This window comes from Pipistrellus hanaki (assembly GCF_964339955.1).
Source record: "Pipistrellus hanaki genome assembly, chromosome: 1".
Taxonomy (NCBI): domain Eukaryota; kingdom Metazoa; phylum Chordata; class Mammalia; order Chiroptera; family Vespertilionidae; genus Pipistrellus; species Pipistrellus hanaki.
This window is the reverse complement of record NC_140503.1, coordinates 179,192,471-179,213,415: the sequence shown is the minus strand read 5'-3', so window position 1 is coordinate 179,213,415 and position 20,945 is coordinate 179,192,471. Positions and strand designations below refer to the sequence as shown.

The window sequence follows — 20,945 nt, the reverse complement described above, 5'->3', positions numbered from 1 at the left end:
TTAAAGAAAAATAGGTAACAAAATCAATATAAATTATTTTATGCCTACAGGATGTACAGCCAGTAAAAGTCCTCCCAGGGTAGCAACATACAAGTGATATGGAATCAAGTTCAAACAAGGTGAAGAAAAGATAGTTCCTCCACATTGTAACTTCCAAACACACTTCTTTTCCTGCAAATGAGAAAGCAAATCCATTGGTTTCTGCTGGTGGTTAACAAATTCACATATCCCATCTATTATATATTTAATTAAGTTTTTATTTTTATTATTTTTTAATCCTTATGAGGACATTTTTTTCCCCATTGATTTTTAGAGAGAGTGGAAGGGAGAATGGGAGGCAGGAAGAAAGATGGATGTGAGGGAGACACATCAATTGGTTGCCCATGCGCCAGAGATCGAATCTGAAACCCAGATATGCGTCCTTGACTGGGAATTGAACCTGCAACCCCTTGGTTTATGGGCCAAAGTTCTAATCACTCAGCAACACCAGTAAGGGCAAGTTTTTATTTTATTTTTAATATAAAAGTAATACATGTTTGCTGTGGCAAATCAAGTTAGCATAAAGACCAAGACCACCAACTGTTAACAGTTCAGCATTTTCCCTTTGATTTCACACACACACACACACACACACACACACACACACAACACACCCACACAATTTAAGATAGTTGAGATCATTCTGAATATACACTTGGTATCTAATTTTTCTCTTTAAATTTACTTTAATGCACAATATTCCATATAAAAGTAAAATGATTTATCTCACTACTTTACCATTAAAAAGTGTTAGGAATTAATTTGTCATTATAAACAACCTGAAAATAGACACCATGATGCACATATTTCTCCATGTTTCTGATTTTTTTTTAATTGTCTAAAGTTTTACATATCTCTTTGTAAATTGCTATGTTAAAAAAAATCCCAATTGACCTCCTCCCTCCCCCACCCCAGCCATTCCCACCCTGGGCAAGCCCCCACCTCACCACTGTCTGTGCCATTGGTTATGCAAATATGCATGAATACAAGTCCTTTGGTTGCTCTCTAACCACCCTCTCCCCTGCCATTTGTCTCTGGATCTATTCTTATTCATCAAATTGTGTTCATTAGTGAGATCATATGATATTTTTCTTTCTCTGATTGGCTTATTTCACTTAGCATAATGCTCTCCAGTTCCATCCATGTTGTTGCAATTGGTAAAAGTTCCTTCTTTTTTTAAAGCAGCGTAGTATTCCATTGTGTAGATGTACCAAAGTTTTTTAATCCACTCATCTGCTGATAGGCACTTAGGCCGTTTCCAAATCTTAGCTATTGTAAATTGTGCTGCTATGAACATAGGGGTCATGTTTCTGATTATTTTGCCAGGATAGATTCCCAGAAGTTTTACTGAATCAAAGGATATGAAATTGTTATCTATAGCCAAATTGTTTTCCCCAGAGGCTTTCACTAGTCACAACCTCAGTATTAATGCTATCATTCTAATCTAATACCATTTATTTCTCTCATTGTTTTTAATTTTCATTCCTTTGATCATTAAAAAATTTAAATATTTAAATACATTTACTAGCCATTTCTTCTTTGGAGTCCCCTATTTTCCTATCTGGATCTTTTCTTATAAACTTGCATTTGCTCTTTATTTTCATTCATACTTATAAATTAGTTTTGTCTGTCATATTTGTTTCCATCCCTCCCAACTTACTACTTCTAAATTGTATAATTCTAAATTTTAAAAAATTTTTATGTAATCAGGTCTTATTGATATTTTCCTTTGTAACTATTTTCTATTGTCAAGATGATGATTCCAAGTTCTTTGTATTTCAAAACTCTGAATAGCAAATGGATTTGTGAAAATTAGGTAAGCGAGTTTTAAGGTATGACTGTTATTAACTCTTTATTCTTCTAAGACCACAATGCTAAACTTGGAAAATAGTTAACACCTGCTCCCTTAGTCAAGAGCATCTGAGAGTTTGACACTCTTCCTCATATGAAACTGATGAGGCAAATCCTTACATAAATATCCAAAGCATATGCATGCTGGTCATGAGAGCCAATGTAAAGGAATCCTGTGGTTGGATCCATGGTTGCCGAGCTTTTGACAGCATCCTCAGTAGTAAACACCCAGTGTTTTTCTCCATTATTACTTTTTAGGACATAAACTAACCCATTATAACAGCCTGTTGGGAAACAAAATGTAAAAGATGAGATTTATACATCCCACTGGAAAATAATTCTTTAGCCTAAATCATGGCAATTTTATATTACTCTTCATGTGTACTTGGGTTCTATGTTCAGCTCAGATTTAAATTTCAGCAATGTAAGGCAGAAACACTGAACAGTAATCACTTGTGTAAAATACCATTTAGTAGGTACACCTTTAAAAAAAAATTATATACACACACACACACACACACACACACACACACACACACTTTTTTATTTTAGAGCAGATAGGAGAGGGAGAGGGAGAGGGAGAGGAAGAGAAACATTGATTGGTTGCCTTTGTGCCCTGACCTGGGACTGAATCCAAAACCCAGGTATGTGCTGCGACTGGGAATTGAACCGGCAACTTTTCAGTACATGTGATGACACTCAACTAACGGAAGCACTCTGACAGAACAGCACCTTATTATGAAGTGCTTCTCCTCTAATAAAACAATGAAGCATGCTGTAGTGGAGAGAGCTTGACAACCGACTTAAATCCTGTCATGGGCATCCTTGAGCAAATTACCCAGTATCGCTGAGCCTCAGATTATTTTTCTGCTGAGTGTGTATACATCTACTCCCAGAGTTATTGTGACAATTAAGATAATATAATGTGAATAAACACCCGGTGCAAAGGTGTTCAAAAAATGCTAACATTAACAATAGCCGCCGAGGCCAGTTTGGCTCAGTGGATAGAGCGTCGGCCTACAGACTAAAAAGGTCCCGGGTTCGATTCCGGTCAAGGGCATGTACCTAGGTTGCGGGCACATCCCCAGTGTGTGTGTGTGGGGGGGGGGGAGGGGGGAGTGCAAGAGGCAGCTGATTGATGATTCCCTCTCATCAATGTTTCTAACTATCCCTCTCTCTTCCTCTCTGTGAAAAATCAATAAAATATATTAAAAAAACAAAAACAAAACAAAACAAAAAAACAATAGCCCAAGTTTACTGAGCTTTTACCTTGTGAAGGGTGCTATCCTAAAAATTTTACATCTATTAACTCATGTAATTCTCACCATGAAGCAAGGGCTATTATCTATACATTTTACAGATGACAAAATTGAAGCACAGAAATTAAGTTACCGGGGCAGAACTACTCAGCTAATATATGGGAGAGATTTTGAACCTAAGAAATCAATCTCCCGAGCCTGTGCTCCTAACAGCAACACAGACTGCTTTTCCCAAACTGCTGATATGGATGAGAACATAGGGCAGGTGTCCCTGACGTGGTGTAGCCAAAATAACCCAATTGGAAGTGTGGGTAGTCAAAATCTACAAAGCAAAGATCACCCGGGTTTCCATTGGGCACTGGCCCATCACTCTCTAGATGGTTCTGCCTATGGGTTTAACCACTGCTGCTTGCTTGAGGCCCAATTTTCAGAACACTTGCTGTGCTGGTTTTGTTGTTGTTTTTCTGGCAATTACTGCTTGCTCCAGAGAGTGGTCTGCTTAGTGACAGTGAAGAGAAATGTCCTATATATATAGCAGGACACCCAAGGACTCAGCAGGGTAATAAAAATGTCTTTCAGTTCAGCTCAATTCCAGAAGAAAATTTTGTGACCTTGGGTTAGGTGGCTGCCTCTGCCTTGGCCCCCGTCACCACGGCTTCATCCAGAAGGTTGTCCAGTCTAATTAGCATATTATGCTTTTATTATTATAGATAATATGGATGAATCTCCAACACACTGTGCTCAGTAAGAGAAGTCAGATTCAAAAGTTATATATTGTATGATTTCATTTATATGCCTTTCTGGAAAAAGCAAAACCAGAGGGACAGAAAACAAATACACAAGTCCAGCCTTCAGATGGCTGCAGCCATGAGACCCTGAGCTGGAATTTCCAGCTAAGCCCCTCCAACATTCTTGACCCCCCCAAAAACTGTGAGATTCAATAAATATTTGTTACTCTAAACTAGGGGTGTCGAACTCAATCAGAGAAGGGGCCAAAATCTAAAATCCAGCCTAAATCGCGGGCCGAATGGTTTACTGAACAGTCATAAACTGACAATGTCATAAACTGACAGCAGAGTGCAGTGATGACAGCGCGGTGCGGGCCACATTGCAAGGCCTGGCGGGCTGGATTTGGCCCGCGGGCCTTGTGTTTGACACATGTGCTCTAAACCATTAAGTTTTGAGATAACTTGTGATACAGCAACATGTTCTATTAATTACGCCATAAACTAAAGAGAAAACTGAAGTTCTAAGAGGTTCAGCAACTTGTCAAAGGTCACAGAGCTGGTAACAGCTTTATAGCTAGGTTCAAATCCAGGGACTCTGATCCCATGGCCCACTCTGTAAGAATCAGCACACAGTGAACTATTCTTTGACAACACTAATCCACCATACACAAGTTTCCTCCCCCCCCCACAATTATTTGTTAGTCCTAACTAGTAGTATCATATGGTAATTAAGTTTAACTCTATACACCTCAAATTCAGAAACTTACCCAACTTACCTACTACAATAAAGTTTCCACACTTAGATACACATGCTGAGGATTCAATTCGATCTCCCAAAAGCTGTTCCCACTTCACCTTCCCAGAGTACAGGTCAACCGCCATCATTCTGTGAGAATGGGAGCCAATGAACACAGTTGCAGATGACTCATCAACAGCTGGTACGACGACGAGAGGCGAAGCATCTACACATTTGCCTGTGTCTGCCCTCCACCTGACACGTAATTCCATTGTCTCAGCCCTTTTCACAGATGTTCCATCCTCACAAACTTTTTCAACACAGGTTGTATCTTTTGACTTCCCAAGAAGAGCTGGAGGATTTAAGCTTTTCATTTTTTTAATAGCAGTCTGTGAAATTAAATCAGAAGAACAGGCCGAAGGGCAATGTTTTAACTTAGTTAAAAACCTAGTAGCATTCATAGACAAAATCTGACTCCCTCTGCTCAGTGCAATGAAAGCATTTATCCCGTTGTCTAAATTTAAAGGCATGTCTGACTTCTGAGGTAAAGATTTTCCACTGGTTTCCTCTTGATTAACGTTGCTGAATTTTCTTTTAGTGGCATAATTCTCACAAAATGTCAGATCTTCATCTGGAAACACTGTTTGAAGGATGTGAGTGTAAATCTCTAAAATGGGTTTGCTAAGGATCATTTCCAGGAGCCCAGGTAGTGATGTGCCAACAAGTTTTTCAATCTCATTGAGGAGCCGTATGGACTTCAAGGAATCTCCACCACTATTTAAGAAGAGTGACTCATCAGGAACCTTCAAAGGATCTTCTGAGAGACTTAGAATAGACTACAAATGAGAGAAGGGAGAAATATGGTAAAATAAAGGACAAAAACCAAAAGAATTCAACATTTACAGGCATATATATATATATATATATATATATATATATATATATATAATCTACATTAATGAAATGAACGAAAGACACACAAAATATGTTTAATAATTAAACATAAATTTAAAATGTTCTTTATAGTAAAGACCACCTTTATGCTACCTATTTTGTCACAAACTCACTCTAAAACTTCAAATTACACTTCCCTTTGAGCAGTTTCCCTAATCATAAAATAGGGAGCAGAATTATAAAAACATCTGATTCACTATAAAGTTACTAATATCTGATATTTCTATGAGAATAATGTTTATCTTCATTTGCTTCATATAAATAAAAAATATTTGCTAAAATTTAAAAATAAAGTGGATTAAGACTCTTATCTAGATATACTTATTTTCAGACACCACCACACATAATTACACCCTCTTTTCAGAACCCCTTAGAAAAACTCCATATTTTGTCTAAGAAAAATTGTATTGACTTATTATGGTTGTAATAAAAAAAATACATATATATTTCAAAAGTTATCATAAATATGAACATTAGTCTATGAAATTAAATCAGAATTTATATATATATTTATATATAAATATATAAACTTTTATGTTTACATATAAATTCCTTTAGGCAGAAACACTCATGTTGCAGCTCAAAGTACTTCTTGAATAATGATGTAATAATCCCTTATACAAGACATTATGGTAGAGCAAAATTTAGCTATTTTCTAAACTCTTGACAAAAGTGTTACTATACTCCACTGGCCCTTTTAAGGGGAAGTTATGTCAAGATAGGTTTTGTTGCTGAAACCGGTTTGGCTCAGTGGATAGAGCATCGGCCTGCAGACTGAAGGGTCCCAGGTTCAATTCCGGTCAAGGGCATGTACCTTGGTTGCGGGCACATTCCCAGTAGGGGGTGTGCAAGAGGCAGCTGATTAATGAGTCTCTCTCATCGATGTTTCTAACTCTCTATCCCTCTCTCTTCCTCTCTGTAAAAAAATCAATAAAATATATTAAAAAAAAAAAAAGATAGGTTTTGTCTAATTATTCCTTTTATGATTACCTCACTTCCAGTAAATTTCTTTATTGGGAACTTACTCTAATCTTACGGTAGAAAACATAGCCCTTATTTTAATACAAATTGAATAAATGAAGCTATACTTCTTACCTCCTGGGCAGCAATAACATTCTTAGAAAATTTTTTTCTGACTTATTACAGTGGTCATTCACTAAAGATATTAAATGACCTCTTCACAACAGCAAGTTTGTATCTTAAAAAGTGTACCTTCCACAAATGCTGTAATTTCCCCCAAAGTTCCTCTTTTCCTTTGAGCTTATGCTCAGACTTCAAGTTTGTGTAGTTTAAATAGATCTTGTTTAACTCGGAAACATCAATTTTGCCTTTATATGAAAGAGAAATACTTTTAAATTTTATACTAAAATCTTCGTTAGTCACAAGAATACATACACTTTTCAGTGTAAAGGTTAGAAATCCTATCGAACAGTTTCTCATAGACAATTAGTTCTAAAGAAAGTAGTACCGTGCTAACCAGAATGTAATGGGTAATGAATACACAGATAAGAAATAAGATTAATGTCCCTCATTTAAAGAGTTAAAGAAAGGGCACTATTAATCAAACAATTATTCCATTTTGAAGTAAATACTACATAAAGATAAAATTGGGAAGGCAATATAATATGGTAATCAAGAGCAAATGTTTTAAAGTTAAGCAATTCTAAACGCAACTTCAATTCTACCAGTAACCAGCAATGTGAAAATTACTTGTTCTCTTTAAGCCTTACTTTCCACATCTGCAAATAATACCTCCTCACAAGATTTTCTGGAAATAAAATGAGTTAATTATACAAAGCATTTAACTGAGTGTTTACCACATTATATTCTATTACTTATAAAAAGGATTTACATGGCCTTTAAATACTTATGAAAACAATTAGTATCTTTTGGCACTAAACCATATCTGCTTTAAATTATTTTACCATGAGATGTGAATGGTAGAGAATCAATCAGCACAAGCTCATCTGGGATTGCGTGGCTTGGAAGATGTGTCTCTAGTTCTTTAAAGATGTAATTCTTTACTAACTCATTTTTTGACACCACGAACAGAATTAATTTTTCCTGGTTATACCATATAACTGCACATGACTCCACTTGTTGAAGTCCTTCAGCAACCTATGAGAGAGATTATCCCAATTTTCCAATGAGGACATTGTTATTTTATTTCATTTATTAAATTGACTGGGGAACATTGGTCAACATATAGTTGGTTTCAGGTGTGGGTTTCTATGTTACAAGATCTGTATACTGCACCGTGTGCCCACCACCCAAAGTCAAATCTCCCTGTCACCTTATATTAGGACCTCCTTCTCCCTCCACCCCATTCCCTCTGGCAACCACACTCCACTATTTGTGTTCTTAAGTCCCAATGAGGACATTCAAAAACAAACTTCCTATATGCTCAAACTTATCATGCCTGAAATCAACAGTCAAATTAAATTGTGAAATACACTAGAGATTTTTATTTTTATTTTGCTATTACTATTATCAAAACACAGGGTTCTTAAAAAAATTTTTCAAAAATAATAGCTTTGGTTGTACTTATATGCATGTATACAAGTCCTTCGGTTGATCTCTTATAAGTACAACCAGTGGACACAAAACTCTGGGGAGGGAGGGTGTATATGGGAGGAGGGCAATGTTAAAATATGTACACAGATAATAATTTAATTAAAAACTTAATTAATTAATTAAAAAAATAATAATAATAGCTTTGCCAAAACCGGTTTGGCTCAGTGGATAAAGCGTCGGTCTGCAGACTGAAGGGTCCCAGGTTCAATTCCGGTCAAGGGCATGTACATTGGTTGCGGGCACATCCCCGGTAGGGTACGTGCAGGAGGCAGCTGGTCAATGTTTCTCTCTCATCAATGTTTCTAGCTCTCTATCCCTCTCCTTTCCTCTCTGTAAAAAAATCAATAAAATATATTTTAAAAATAATAATAATAGCTTTTATAACAAAATAAGCCAATTAATATTCAGTTAACAAAATCCAGTTTGTCACTTCATGCTGGCAATAAAGGACATGCTGAATTATTCATACCTTATTGTAATTCATCACTTTTACAAAAATCTTAGGCTTAAATGATAGTGATAGAAAATCCTGGCATAGATAATTATTGGTGACTGCCTCTAATATCTGTATATATTAGTAGATACTTAATATTTAAATAATTCTACCTGTTGCACAAGTTCAATGTTAAGACGTTTGCCGTGACGTTTGATCTGACTGTCCTTTCGTCCCAAGAAGAATAACTCTCCATCTTTCACAGTCACAAAGTCACCTGTGGCTCGCATTGTGCCAAGGGGTACTGTCACTTCGCCATCCAGAAAACATACTCTGTTTCTGCCACCTCCACAGATATAAACGTCAATGTAATAATAAAAAAGTGCATGGAAAATATATTAAAACCATCAACTCAATGATATCCCCAAAAGTTCAGTTACTCAAATTTTTAATATTTATAAGAAAAGGGGGCTCACTTTTAAATACTATAAAATTAGAGATAATAACCACAAGTAAAATTACAAAAAAAAATTTGTTTCTAAAATCATAGATGTGACTTTAAAAAGTCTAACAACTCTGATTAAATAGAATTTTAGCTACAAATATAAAGGTCCAAGTAACAGTTTCTAAGTTACTCTTATATCTTCCCTTAGACACTGTTATCTGAAATAATTATGGTAACTTATTAAATGTTTCACCACTATGAGATGAGACTGAGATTTAAAATTATCATCACTGAAAAGGATACTCAACATAAGAAAAACTTGGGGAAATAAAAGTAACACAGATGTTTTTTTTCTTGAAAAAGAAAATCATTCCTATCAATAAATATAAAACAACCTAAAAATACTTGGCCAGTGCCTTCTTCAATTCTGAAACCACTGGTATCTCTGACTTCAACCACTGTTCCAAGCAGTGGAAATCCCAGTTGAATAGGCAATTCACATCTGTGAAAACACAACCCAAACCAGATTTAAAAGTTTTCATTTAAATAGAATATTTTCTAATGTACTTAAATCACATAGTATCAAGTAGAGAAACAAAAAGTTTTTATGATGCTCTAGTTCAAGGACTGCAAAGAGGAAAAGGTTAGATCTGTTATTTCTTGCTGTTTAGTCACAAAAAGTTCTAGCAGGATCTATAGCACCAATTATAATAAGAAAGGTTCTGGACTCCCAGCTTAAAATTTTAGATAACATAGTGTTCTAAAATTAATATCCCAGTGCCTATCAAAACACTATTAGCATTAAGATACTGGAAAAACAGTTTCTTTCTACCCTGTTTAGTAATTAAAACACTTACTTCAAAGTAGAGTTAAGAATCTCCTCTGGAATCCTGTAAAAAGTCGCCCAACTTGATACCTCTGTGATACCATAAATATTAAATATTTGTGTTCTATTGCCTACTTCTCTCCAGCCTTTGAGAACAGTCAGTGACGGAAAAGCTTCGCCACCAAGGGCTAATACTCGAAGAGAAGTACTGGCTGATAAAACAGTCGACTTGATAAGCTGAGATCCAAATCTTCTAAGCAATGTCGGTGTTGCCTGTAGATACATAAAAATAATGATTTCTTCCCTTCGCATCTTAAAAAAAAAAAAAATAATGCAATGATCAGTTCAAAGCTTAACATTGGAAGCCCACATGGAAATTAAGCCTATGTTTATTATATGGCAAATCAAAGCTGGAAAACTCCTGAGGAAGCATTATCTTTTTAAAGTGGATATAAATTTTGCTTTAGCCAAAAACTTGAAGGAAAATACTAGTTATATTTCATAGTTTGGACAAAAAGGTTTATAGATAAAAATCACAAAAATCTATAAAATCAATTTACATTCCTTTTTCCATTATCTCTATGCAAAAGTATATAAAATGGGTAAAAAAAATGCCTATGAATAACAACATGAACTTTTTAAAAACAGTTTTATTGAGGTATAACTGACATATGATAAATTGTACATATTTAAAGTATACAATATAAATTGTGAGATATAAATATACAGATATATCTGTGAAATCATCACAATCCAAATAATAAACATATACCTATGTTTATCTTAACATATATCCTAAAATTATCTATGAACCATTATAATTCCTCCCTTCAACTAGAACCCTTCCCCAGATTAACTGCTGATATATTTTCTGTCATTAATGATCATTTAGAATTTTGTAGAATTATATAAAAATGTAAACATACAACATGTATTCTGATTTGACCTGGCTTCTTTCATGCAACATAAATATTTTGTGATTATCCTATGTGGTGTGTATCAATAGTTCATTCCTTTTTGTCTTACTTAGTCTGTTCAGGCTGCTGTAATGAAATGTCACACACAGAGAGATATATAAATGAAACTAGAGGCCAGATGCACGAAATTCGTGCAAGAGCAGGCCTTCCTTCCCCCGGCTGCTGGCACCAGCTTCCCTCTGGCACCCGGGATCCGGGCTTCCCTCGCAGCCCCATCTTTGTCCAGAAGGACATTTGCTCTAATTAGCATATTATGCTTTTATTATTATATATGAGTAGAGCAATATATCAACGGATATAAATTCTCATCTGTTGGTGAGTCATTCTGTGAATGAATTCATATACATATACATGTATATATATGTATGTGTGTGTGTGTGTGTGTGTATGTGTATATATATATATATATATATATATATATATATATTTTTTTTTTTTTTTTTTTTTTTTTTTTTTTGGTCTTTTTTAGGATGGAAAACACATTGCCAAAAAAAAAAAAAATCAATATCAAATTTTGTGTTTTGGGCAGAAATCCTCTTGAGTCTTATTATACTTGATATAAAACTGGTAATTTTAGTCTAGCATGATATGCATATAATTTTGTTATTTCTCTCCAGTACCTAACTACTTGTAATTACTATCTTAAAGCTTGTGTAGCAGTAACATACCTTCAGGTATATATTTTTTAAATCTTCAAAAATGTCTAACTCAATTATACTTTAACATATTTAAATTAGTAGTGAGAAATACAATAAACTTAAACTTTAAGACAGGAAAGACAGCATAATCCCCAACGATCTGAGTAAAAGCCAAGTTCTTCTACTTATAGCAGCATGTATAAAATATACAATAAATAATTTTCTAGCCAGAATTAACTGATTTGTTTTTTTACATTCTCAAACAAAAAAAGTGAGATAATCAGGAGATAGCCTTTGATAATCTAACTAGATTACCATTAATCCATTGTAAAGAATTGCAGGAATGCAAAGTATTCTCTAAAACACTTAAAATACTGAATCATGAAGGACTAAATATTTCATTTGCTCCTAAAATGTACCTGCAAAATAGTCACTCTGTGACGGGAAAAGAGAACAGCAGCTAATTTCGATGGGAGCACTTTGACAGAAGTTGGTACAATAAGCAGAGAGGCACCACTTGATAGAGCAACAAATATTTCCACAACTGAAGGATCAAATGTCAGAGGTGAAGCTAGAAATAAAATATCTTCTTGTGTGATCTCGAAAAGTACCCTAAGGCAAAGCAGAATATAACTATGAGAAATGTCTAATATTTCTTTAGTAAAAACATATCCTAACAAAGTAGTTATGACCATTAAGTTTTTGGGTGATGGCCAGATTTTCATTCTTTAATTTGCATTAACCAATATGGTGCTATTAATTGTAGAACTCTTCTTAAAAAAAAAAAAAAAAAAAAAAAAAAAGAATATATTTTTATTGATTTCAGAAAGGAAGAGGGAGAGAGACAAACATCAATGATGATAAGCACTGATCAGCTCCCTCCTGCACATCCTCGACTGGGGATCAAGCCTGGTAGGAATCTGGACTTGTTCTCTCCTACTTACTCACTGATGCTTAATAGAGACCTCTGATGCCCTTTTTCCCACTACAGTACTTGGAATTTTCTCTCAGTAGCTGATCAAAGAGCATAATAGAATATACTAGTATGTGGTTAGAATATTATAGAGCATGGACAGTCTGTGTTGAGCCTATGGCACTACAATACTTCAGTTTGAACACACAAAACCCACTATCTAAAAGCAGGGATTACCTTAACTTCAAAATATCTTCAAGTATGGTATTGTGGGGATCCACTCAGAACCCCAGAATTGGTATAAATATTATTTTAAGCTGAAGACATCTTGGATTCAACAGATACAAAAAAAAGAAAGAAAAAAAAAGCCTTCTTAGAGTATTCCTTATCAGACTAACAGCAGCTTCTGGGAAATGAGGCTGTCACAGATTCTTCAGGGTGGCTTTCACTTCCAGCAAGGACAGAAGAGTAAACCTACCATATTCTCTCTGCAGGGAGTTTCACGGCCCTGAAGCAGCAGACTGTTCTCACCGGCACAAACTAACATTATCACAAAATTTCTTATCTCTTTGTCTTTCATAAAGAAACTTATTTGTTCTTCCCACAGAAGCCTTCCCCCCTCCCTTTTCCCTACCAAATTAGGTACATATGCCTTCTAATTTTAACTTTTAATGATGGAGTTCAAAACATGCCATCCCAAAATATGCTGCTCTGGCATATTGACTGGTTTGAGTTAAAGGCCCTTGAAAAACAGTATATACAAACACTCTGATCTTTACTCCCTGCCCCCATAAAAGCAGGAGCTGAAATTCCCAAATTAAAGATTTCCTCCCTATAGAAGGAAAGTAACATTCTGATCATTAAGAACTAGAACACGAGACTCAGAAAATTCTATACAAACAGACCTTGTTAAAATAATTCTTGCCCTAGCTGATCTGGCTCAGTAGATAGAGTGTCAGCTTGCAGACTGAAGGGTCCCAGGTTCGATTCTGGTCAAGGGCACATGCCTAGGTTTCGGGCTTGATCCCCAGTGGGGGACATGCAGGAGGCAGCCAATCAATGATTCTCTCATCATTGCTGTTTCTATCTCTCTTTCCTTCTTCCTTCCTCTCTGAAATCAATAAAGATATATTTTTTAAAAGTGTCTATCATTAAAAAAAAAATAATAATTCTTATCTTTTCTTAGCCTCCCCACATCTTTTAGTCACTTTTCCACAACTGACTCTTTGCTCAACCTAATATACTAAAAGCAAGCAGTTTTGCCATCTCTTTGGGTCTTCATTCCTTATGAAGGGTCCTGTGTCACATAAAACTTATATAGTTGACCCTTGATAATGTGGGGGTTGCAAATGCTGAAAAAGGACTCCAAGCACAGAACTTACCGAAAATGTTGGATGTTCGGCACTATACATGCATGAGGGACTCTGACAATCTTAGGTATCCCCGTGGTGCCTGATGTATGGAGAACATAGGCTAGACAATGCTTTAGCCTAACATCCATATGCTCTTCTGGCTTTTCTTCATTGCTTTTCTCAGAACTGGTGCTGTTTACCACTTTATCTTTTTCGTATTTCTCTCTTCTATCATTTTCCATCAAGTTCACCTCAACATTTTTCCAATAAAGTCTGAAGAGTACTAAGTCATTATGTTCTACTGTAAGTGTATCATAGTTCAATAATATTTCATAGGAAGACTTGAATTTCTGTTAAATGGAGAAAATTTCCAATGTTAAAAAGACATTATTTTTTGCATAGATGTAATATAAAGTATTCATTTATTCATTCATTATAGCAGTTTATTTATTTATTTTTAAAACTAGAAGCCCAGTGCACGAAAATTCGTGCACATGGGAGGGTACCTAGCCCAGTCTACCCCCTCTCACAGTCCAGGAGCTCTCAGGGGATGACCTCCTCTGTGGGAGGCAACTGAGCTGAACAGGGGAAGGCACTGCCCCCATCACCCGCTGCTGCTGCCACTGCTGGCCAGTGCAGCTGCCAGCCCTCGGCCCTCGCTTCTTAGCACTGGCCCCGCCCACTGATAGGGGGGCGATCTGGGGCCAGGCCAGCTGGGGGAGGGGCTGTGGGAGGTTGAGGCACAGCAGGCTGCACCCTGTCCAGCCTCTGCAAAGGCATGGCGCCTTGACTGGGCCTGCGCTGCTGCCTCTGTGGAAGGGGCAGCATTGGGACCAGGCTGCGCCATGGCCTGTCCCTTGCCACCGCTGTGGAAGGGGCGCGGGCACTGTTCGCCACCTCTGCAGAAGGTGCTGCAGCGCTGGACTGGCTGCCTCTCCCCTGTGGCGCTGGACCCGCCCCCCTCTCCCGCGCAGTGCCAGCCCTAGGCCCTAACAACAGCTATGGCTTTGTCCAGATGGATGTCTGGATGGGCATCCGGAAGACGTCCACCCCAAATAGTATATTACCCTTTTATTAGTATAGATATTTTTTTATTGATTTTAGAGAGGAAGAGGGAGAAACATCAATGATGAGAGAGAATCACTGATGGGCTGCCTCCTGCACACTCCTACCAGGGATCAAGGTATGAAAGCCAGGCATGAGCCCTGACCTGGAATAAAACTGTGACCTCCTGGTTCATAGGTTGAGGCTCAACTACTGAGCCACACCAGCTGGGCTCATTATGGCTTTGTAATTGTTGTGTGTGTGTTTTTTGAGAACTTGCTATATATCCAGGGATAAAAATAAATAAATTAAAAACTTCCAAGAGTAAAGTGCTGTCCTTATTTTCAAACTCACCTTTAAAATAAACAGACATATAAAAACACACAATCGCATGCCCTAACTGGTTTGACTCAGTGGTTGCAGCACTGACGGGTCCCGGGTTTGATTCCAGTCAAGGGCACGTACCTTGATTGCAGGCTTGATCCCTGCCGGGTTGGGGCACATGCAGGAGACAACCAATCAGTGTGTCTCTCTCACATCAATGTTTCTCTCTCTTCTTCTCTCCATAAAATCAATGGAAAAAATATCCTTGGGTGAGGATTAACACCAAAAAAACAAAACAAAAAACACAACTACAGTACAATGTGGTAAGTGTGATAATCAAATATAGGAACCGAGAAGGCTAAGCATAACTGACTAGAATAGTGATTCTCAACCTTTTTAATGCCTCGACTCTTTAATACAGTTCCTCATGTTGTGGTGACCCCCAACCATAACATTATTTTCATTGCTACTTCATAACTGTAATTTTGCAACTGTTATGAATGGTAATGTAAATATCTCTGTTTTCCGATGGTCTTAGGTGACCCTGCTAGCAACCCACAGGTTGAGAACCAATGCTGTAGAGGGGTTCTACCCACTCTATCCCTATCCCTACCCCCAAGTGCATGAATTTCATGCCAGCCTGATCCAAATGAAGGTGGCAATAGCACAGTCTGTAGAGCCTAATACGCAAATTGACCAAACAGCTGAACAACAGAACAACCATCCAGGACCTCGCTATGACACCCACTGGTGCCAAGGCAGATGCGATGCGATGGGTCAGGGGCCCAGCCATCACCCCATGAATTGCAACCGCAGAGGGAGGCTCAGGCCACAGACCGGTGGTCTCCCTCTGAAAGGGGAGCCTGGGTGCTGGAGGGAAGCTGGTGCTGGCAGTAGGGGGAAGGAAGGCCTACTCTTGCATGAATTTCATGCATCAAGCCTCTAGTGGAAAAATAAAAGTTTCAAGTATTATAAAATTTTCTCTTCGGAAAGAGAAAGGAAATTCAAATACATGATAATAAAGCCAGAAGATATGTTCATGCCATAGAGCAGTGTTTTTCAACAGAGTGTGGAGGGTAGAGGGCAGAGCGCCGGCAAACATTTGGCAATATCAGGAGGCAATTTTGGTTGTCAGAATTGGAAGATGCTACTGTCATCTGGTGGCTGGAGACCAGGGATGTTGCTAAACATCCTATAATGTACAGGATACTCCTCACAGAAAAACAATTACCCAACTCAAAATGTCAACAATGCTGAGACATCCTACAGAGTTAGCAAACTTAGAAACCAAGAGGGGATAAAGGAAAGGCCTTTATCAATTGAAAGATAAATGTAACACATAAAAAACATTTAACAATATACACTTACATTAATTTGCTGTTTTTCAACAAGAATGTACTTTAGATTACATTTTTTCATAAAATGAGTTGATAGTGCTGGTGGTGAATCTGGATCAATGGGAGCATAAGCAGCAGGGACTTGGATAATTCTAAAGAAACAAAGTATACATTCAGCATCAATATGCTGAAAATAATCTTTAAACATTTCTATTTCTCTATATACTTTATAATTAACTTTATCAAAAATTCTCATATTAAATTCCGATTATCTAATTCAGATAAATCTAAGATTTTTTTAAAGCTCATGTATTATAGAAAACAGGCTTACTATGATACCAAACAGGCATCAGACTCCTATTTCTTAATCTAATGTAGAGTAACATAAAACAAGGTAAATATCCCCATGCAACTTATTAGTATGCGGAGTCTATTAATCTGCATACTAAAAAGACATATTTCATCAAAACCAGTATAAATTAAAAGGGGGGAAAAAAACTTTGAAATAGATTTGTAAGTAGTAATACTTACAAAAATCAAATCAAATATAAGTTAGTTGTATTACCTAAAAGCACTTTGGAGTATACTTTGGAGACACTAGATCTTTGCACATACTACATTCTCAATTTATGTCAATGACTGAATAAAAAAATTTAAAACTTTTTTTGTTTTGCATTTATATAATTAATCTGCTAACATACATACTATAGGATATCAACATCTCTAATTCTTCATGATTTTAAGTACTGCAGAACCCTAACAGAGAAATCATCACTATATGAAAATAATATTCTAGGTCTTAAATAATTGAACATTTTAAAATATTTGTTTGAATTAGTATCTTCTTCAATCCATATATCATTTTTTATGGAGTATTATCCAAAACTCTCCATTATGTATTCATTCACTTACTGAATACTTGAATACCTAAAGCTTGTCTTAGAGGAAAAAATATATTCACATTAATTTTAAAATACTTGTTTTCTTTTATCTAACAACAGAATTTATGATTTTTCCTTTGGCAGACAAATGAAGGCCTTATATTTTGGAGACATTTAAATGTTCTATTAGTGAAAACTTCTAGTCTCTTCTAAATAGCTCAGGTGAATTAATTAAAAATAATCCTAGGGGAAATATGAATTCCTTTAGCCTCTCTAGAATTGAGCAAGCAATACAGAAAAATCCAATAGTAAACAGAACAATAATCTGTAATATATCTTGTGTATTAAAGAATTACGAATTAGGTTAGAGTGATATCAAATTTTTAGTTCTAAAACATATTACCCTAAAATCCAAGAGGGTACGTTTATCCCAGGATGGCAGTAGAGACCAACTTCCCGAATTCCTTGAAAGTCGCAGTGTAATAGCAGAAAATTTGATAATTCTGAAGCAGCACTGATCAGATTCTTGTAGGTGTAATAAACTGGAGGCTGGTCATTACATTCATCAAAACATACAGCTATTTTATCGGAGTATATGGAGGCAGCCTGATGCACCAATTCCTGAAGAGTCATTTCACTGAAGTTTATCTAAATGTTACTAGTAGCAGAAGTGTTATAGGGTCAGGGAATTTTAGGGAGCCTGGTAGAGGGAAAAGGAGAGAAACTTCTATAAATAACTCCCCACAAAAAATAACTATATCAAAAACATACAATTAATGAATCTCTAAAGTTATGAATTGTTTATGGTAACTTCGCTGAGAACAATGATATTGAAAACAAATCTGATGCAATCATCTTAATGCTGGGTCAGAGCTGAAAGAAAATTTAGGAGGTGAGTGGTATACACTAAAGAGGATGAAACAGGTAGAAATGCATTATTATCTCTTAACTGACTACAATGTAAACATATACATATATATTCGAGGCCTGATGCACGAAGATTTGTGCAAGAATGGGCTTTCCTTCCTCTGGCTGCTGGCACCACCTTCACTCTAGCAGCACCGCCCAGAGGCCCAGAGCTGCTGGGGTGGTCTGGAATGTCTATGTCATTGCTATGGTGACAATGTAAGCATCCCACCCTGCCCCTGGCCACTAGGCACCTGCGTATGCAAATTAACCTGCCATCTTTATTGGGTTAATGTGCATACTCACTCCTGATTGGCTGGTGGGGGTCATGAAAGTACAGTCAATTTGCATCTTTCTCTTTTATGATCTCTGAACACATAATAATTTGGCCACTAAGTGTGTGTCTGTATTATATATATTAGAAGCCCGGTGCATGAATTTGTGCATGGTGGGGTCCAGTCAGTCTGGCCAGCGAGAGGGGACATGGGCAGTTGGCTGGCCTGCTTCTGCTGGTCAAACTCCTGGTTGAGGGGACAATTTGCATATGAGCCTTTTATTATATAGAATATACATTGAGTGGCCAGATTATTATGTGTACAGAGATCATAATAATCTGGCCACTCACTGTGTATACATATGTATATATATTAAATTAACCAATAAGACCAAATTTAAAGCACCACATGTTTAATATTTTCTTCAGTATTGTTAAAAATTTATTATGTTAAAGTGCTAAAATCTGGACATTGACTTTGAAAAGACTAATGCAATTAAAGTCTGTGTTTAGGAAGTGAATTTAAGAGGAAGCAAAATCAACCTTTGATAGAAAAAAGAAAATCCACAATCTACTCAGTTTTTGTCCACTATATATATAAACTGTGCTAATTATTTAGTATAATAATTTACTCAGGTCACATTAAGTCACTTTATAATTGTTAAGAAGCTCTTCATATTCTATTTGACATTTAAATTGCCAATAATTTCATTTAAATTTAGACTTTAAATGTCATTTTACAACTCAATAAAACATTGTATCAATTCAATGTTCTGAGGGCTTCTCAATGCAGATTAAATAAAAAGATTTAAAACTAATCAAAGAACTGCTAGGGATGACCATTTAAGAAACAAAACAAAATACACCTCAATATTGCTAGTATTTTCCTGAAGATAAAGGTGATTATTTTGAACTCTTCATTTCAGATTTCAAAGCAAACATTATTTTAATCATTCAAGCTTTAAAAATTTGTCCACACTTATTCAAACTGATTTCCCTACTGATTCAAAATACATTTTCATTCATGTCATTTAGTTAACATTGATAAAATATTCCTACAGAGAGCAAAATGAACCTACAACCTATAACCTATAATCTAGAGGTCTGCAAACTCATTAGTCAACCACAGTTTGCCGACCACTTATTCCTAGACCTATAAGGTTAGGAAATGCTATGATTTCTAAAAATGTTAAGTTTTCCTTATACATACATTGTTTAAATATAAGGAAGACTTTCCATAGCACGCACTAAAATTACAAGGCCCCTTTACAAGGATTTCTCCTGCTACGTTCTGCAGAAAATAAATAACAAACTGCTCCACTATAGAATGTACTATACTAAAGCAATTTTACAAAAAATTTGTAGTCTATGTACAAAAAAAATAATGCATTTTAAAAATACATACAGCAGTTAATTTTGCGCTTGAGGACAATCTACTCAATATATAATATTCCAAAATTACCTGACCTCAAAGTAAGGAGTAAGATTATAAAATGAACTAAATTCTTTTTTAATGCCATTTTATGACCTATTGCAACCCTCACCACATGTAGATACACAATTAGGATGTTTTTCTACCTTTGAGTTTCCCAGTGGTTGCTACAGAGAATTAAGGCACAATCTATTCTTGTTTAAGGTTTTCATTTTCCTTAACTAAACCAAATGCATTGTCCACAACAAAGAATACTGTACTATATTTATTGGATGCCCAAACACTTCTTGAATCTTGCAGGGGGGTGTGGGGTGGAATGCAAAATCTGGTAAGCAGATTTCATAAGTTACGGGAACATTACATTTAAAATACTTTTTATTTTACAACTGCCGAAGCTGCTATTTAGTCATAGCAGGAATGTCAACACATTCTCTTGCTTACTGGCTATTTTAAAAACAGGTGAGTAGTCTAGAAACTTTATTTCATCCCGTACCCACCGGCTTCTTAACTTACATTGCGAACTACGTTTAACAACGATGCACTTGATCGCTTCCAAAAACACTTTTTCATTTGCTCTTTGAAACAAAGATAGCGGGTAGGCGGGGCAGGCTTATCTTAGGGAAGGGGCCGAGGGCCCAAGGCTGGGTGACCCAGGGGAGATCACACAGGGCACGACACCCGCCCACCAGACACCACGGACTCAAATCGGAGGCCAGGCTCGCCCGGAAGTGGAGCCGATCTGCGCACCGCCAGCCCCCGAGGTCCTGGTACCTGCCTCCTGCACACCAGCCCCGCCGACACCACCGCCATCCGAAGGCCGTGGGGGGTGGGCGGAAGGTCCGAGCCTTCTCCCGGCAGCCCCCTCAAGACACCGAGCCACCCACAGCCAAAAAGCGGTCCCCACAAAGCCTTAAAGACAGCCGGCCGCGCCGCCCGCGGAGACCTAACAGGCTCCTGCCCTCGGGGAAATCTCCGGGGTCGCAGCATTGACGTCAGCGCATGCGACGTGAGCAGATGGCGTC

The 20,945-nt window shown here is 36.8% G+C and overlaps 1 protein-coding gene across 9 annotated transcripts in view; it reads right to left on the bottom strand.

Annotated features, from left to right (window-relative positions):
• The window catches only part of AASDH (aminoadipate-semialdehyde dehydrogenase), a 27,250-nt gene extending 6,305 nt beyond the window's left edge, over nucleotides 1–20,945 (bottom strand). Inside the window, exons 1-13 of one of the 9 annotated variants that reach the window (XM_084899206.1) lie at nucleotides 20,437–20,945; nucleotides 17,715–18,011; nucleotides 16,462–16,582; nucleotides 13,756–14,075; nucleotides 11,880–12,072; nucleotides 9,877–10,118; nucleotides 9,415–9,521; nucleotides 8,748–8,920; nucleotides 7,493–7,685; nucleotides 6,780–6,895; nucleotides 4,654–5,449; nucleotides 2,011–2,174; nucleotides 49–171 (exon numbers count right to left, since the gene is read on the bottom strand). In XM_084899206.1, the coding sequence (XP_084755332.1) occupies nucleotides 49–171; nucleotides 2,011–2,174; nucleotides 4,654–5,449; nucleotides 6,780–6,895; nucleotides 7,493–7,685; nucleotides 8,748–8,920; nucleotides 9,415–9,521; nucleotides 9,877–10,118; nucleotides 11,880–12,072; nucleotides 13,756–14,075; nucleotides 16,462–16,582; nucleotides 17,715–17,944 (2,778 nt within the window). In that variant the 5' untranslated portion in view covers nucleotides 17,945–18,011; nucleotides 20,437–20,945. Of the gene's footprint in view, nucleotides 1–48; nucleotides 172–2,010; nucleotides 2,175–4,653; nucleotides 5,450–6,779; nucleotides 6,896–7,492; nucleotides 7,686–8,747; nucleotides 8,921–9,414; nucleotides 9,522–9,876; nucleotides 10,119–11,879; nucleotides 12,073–13,755; nucleotides 14,076–16,461; nucleotides 16,583–17,714; nucleotides 18,012–20,436 lie in introns of those variants that run through there. The other 8 variants (XM_084899205.1, XM_084899208.1, XM_084899207.1 and 5 more) reach the window with 8 other exon arrangements.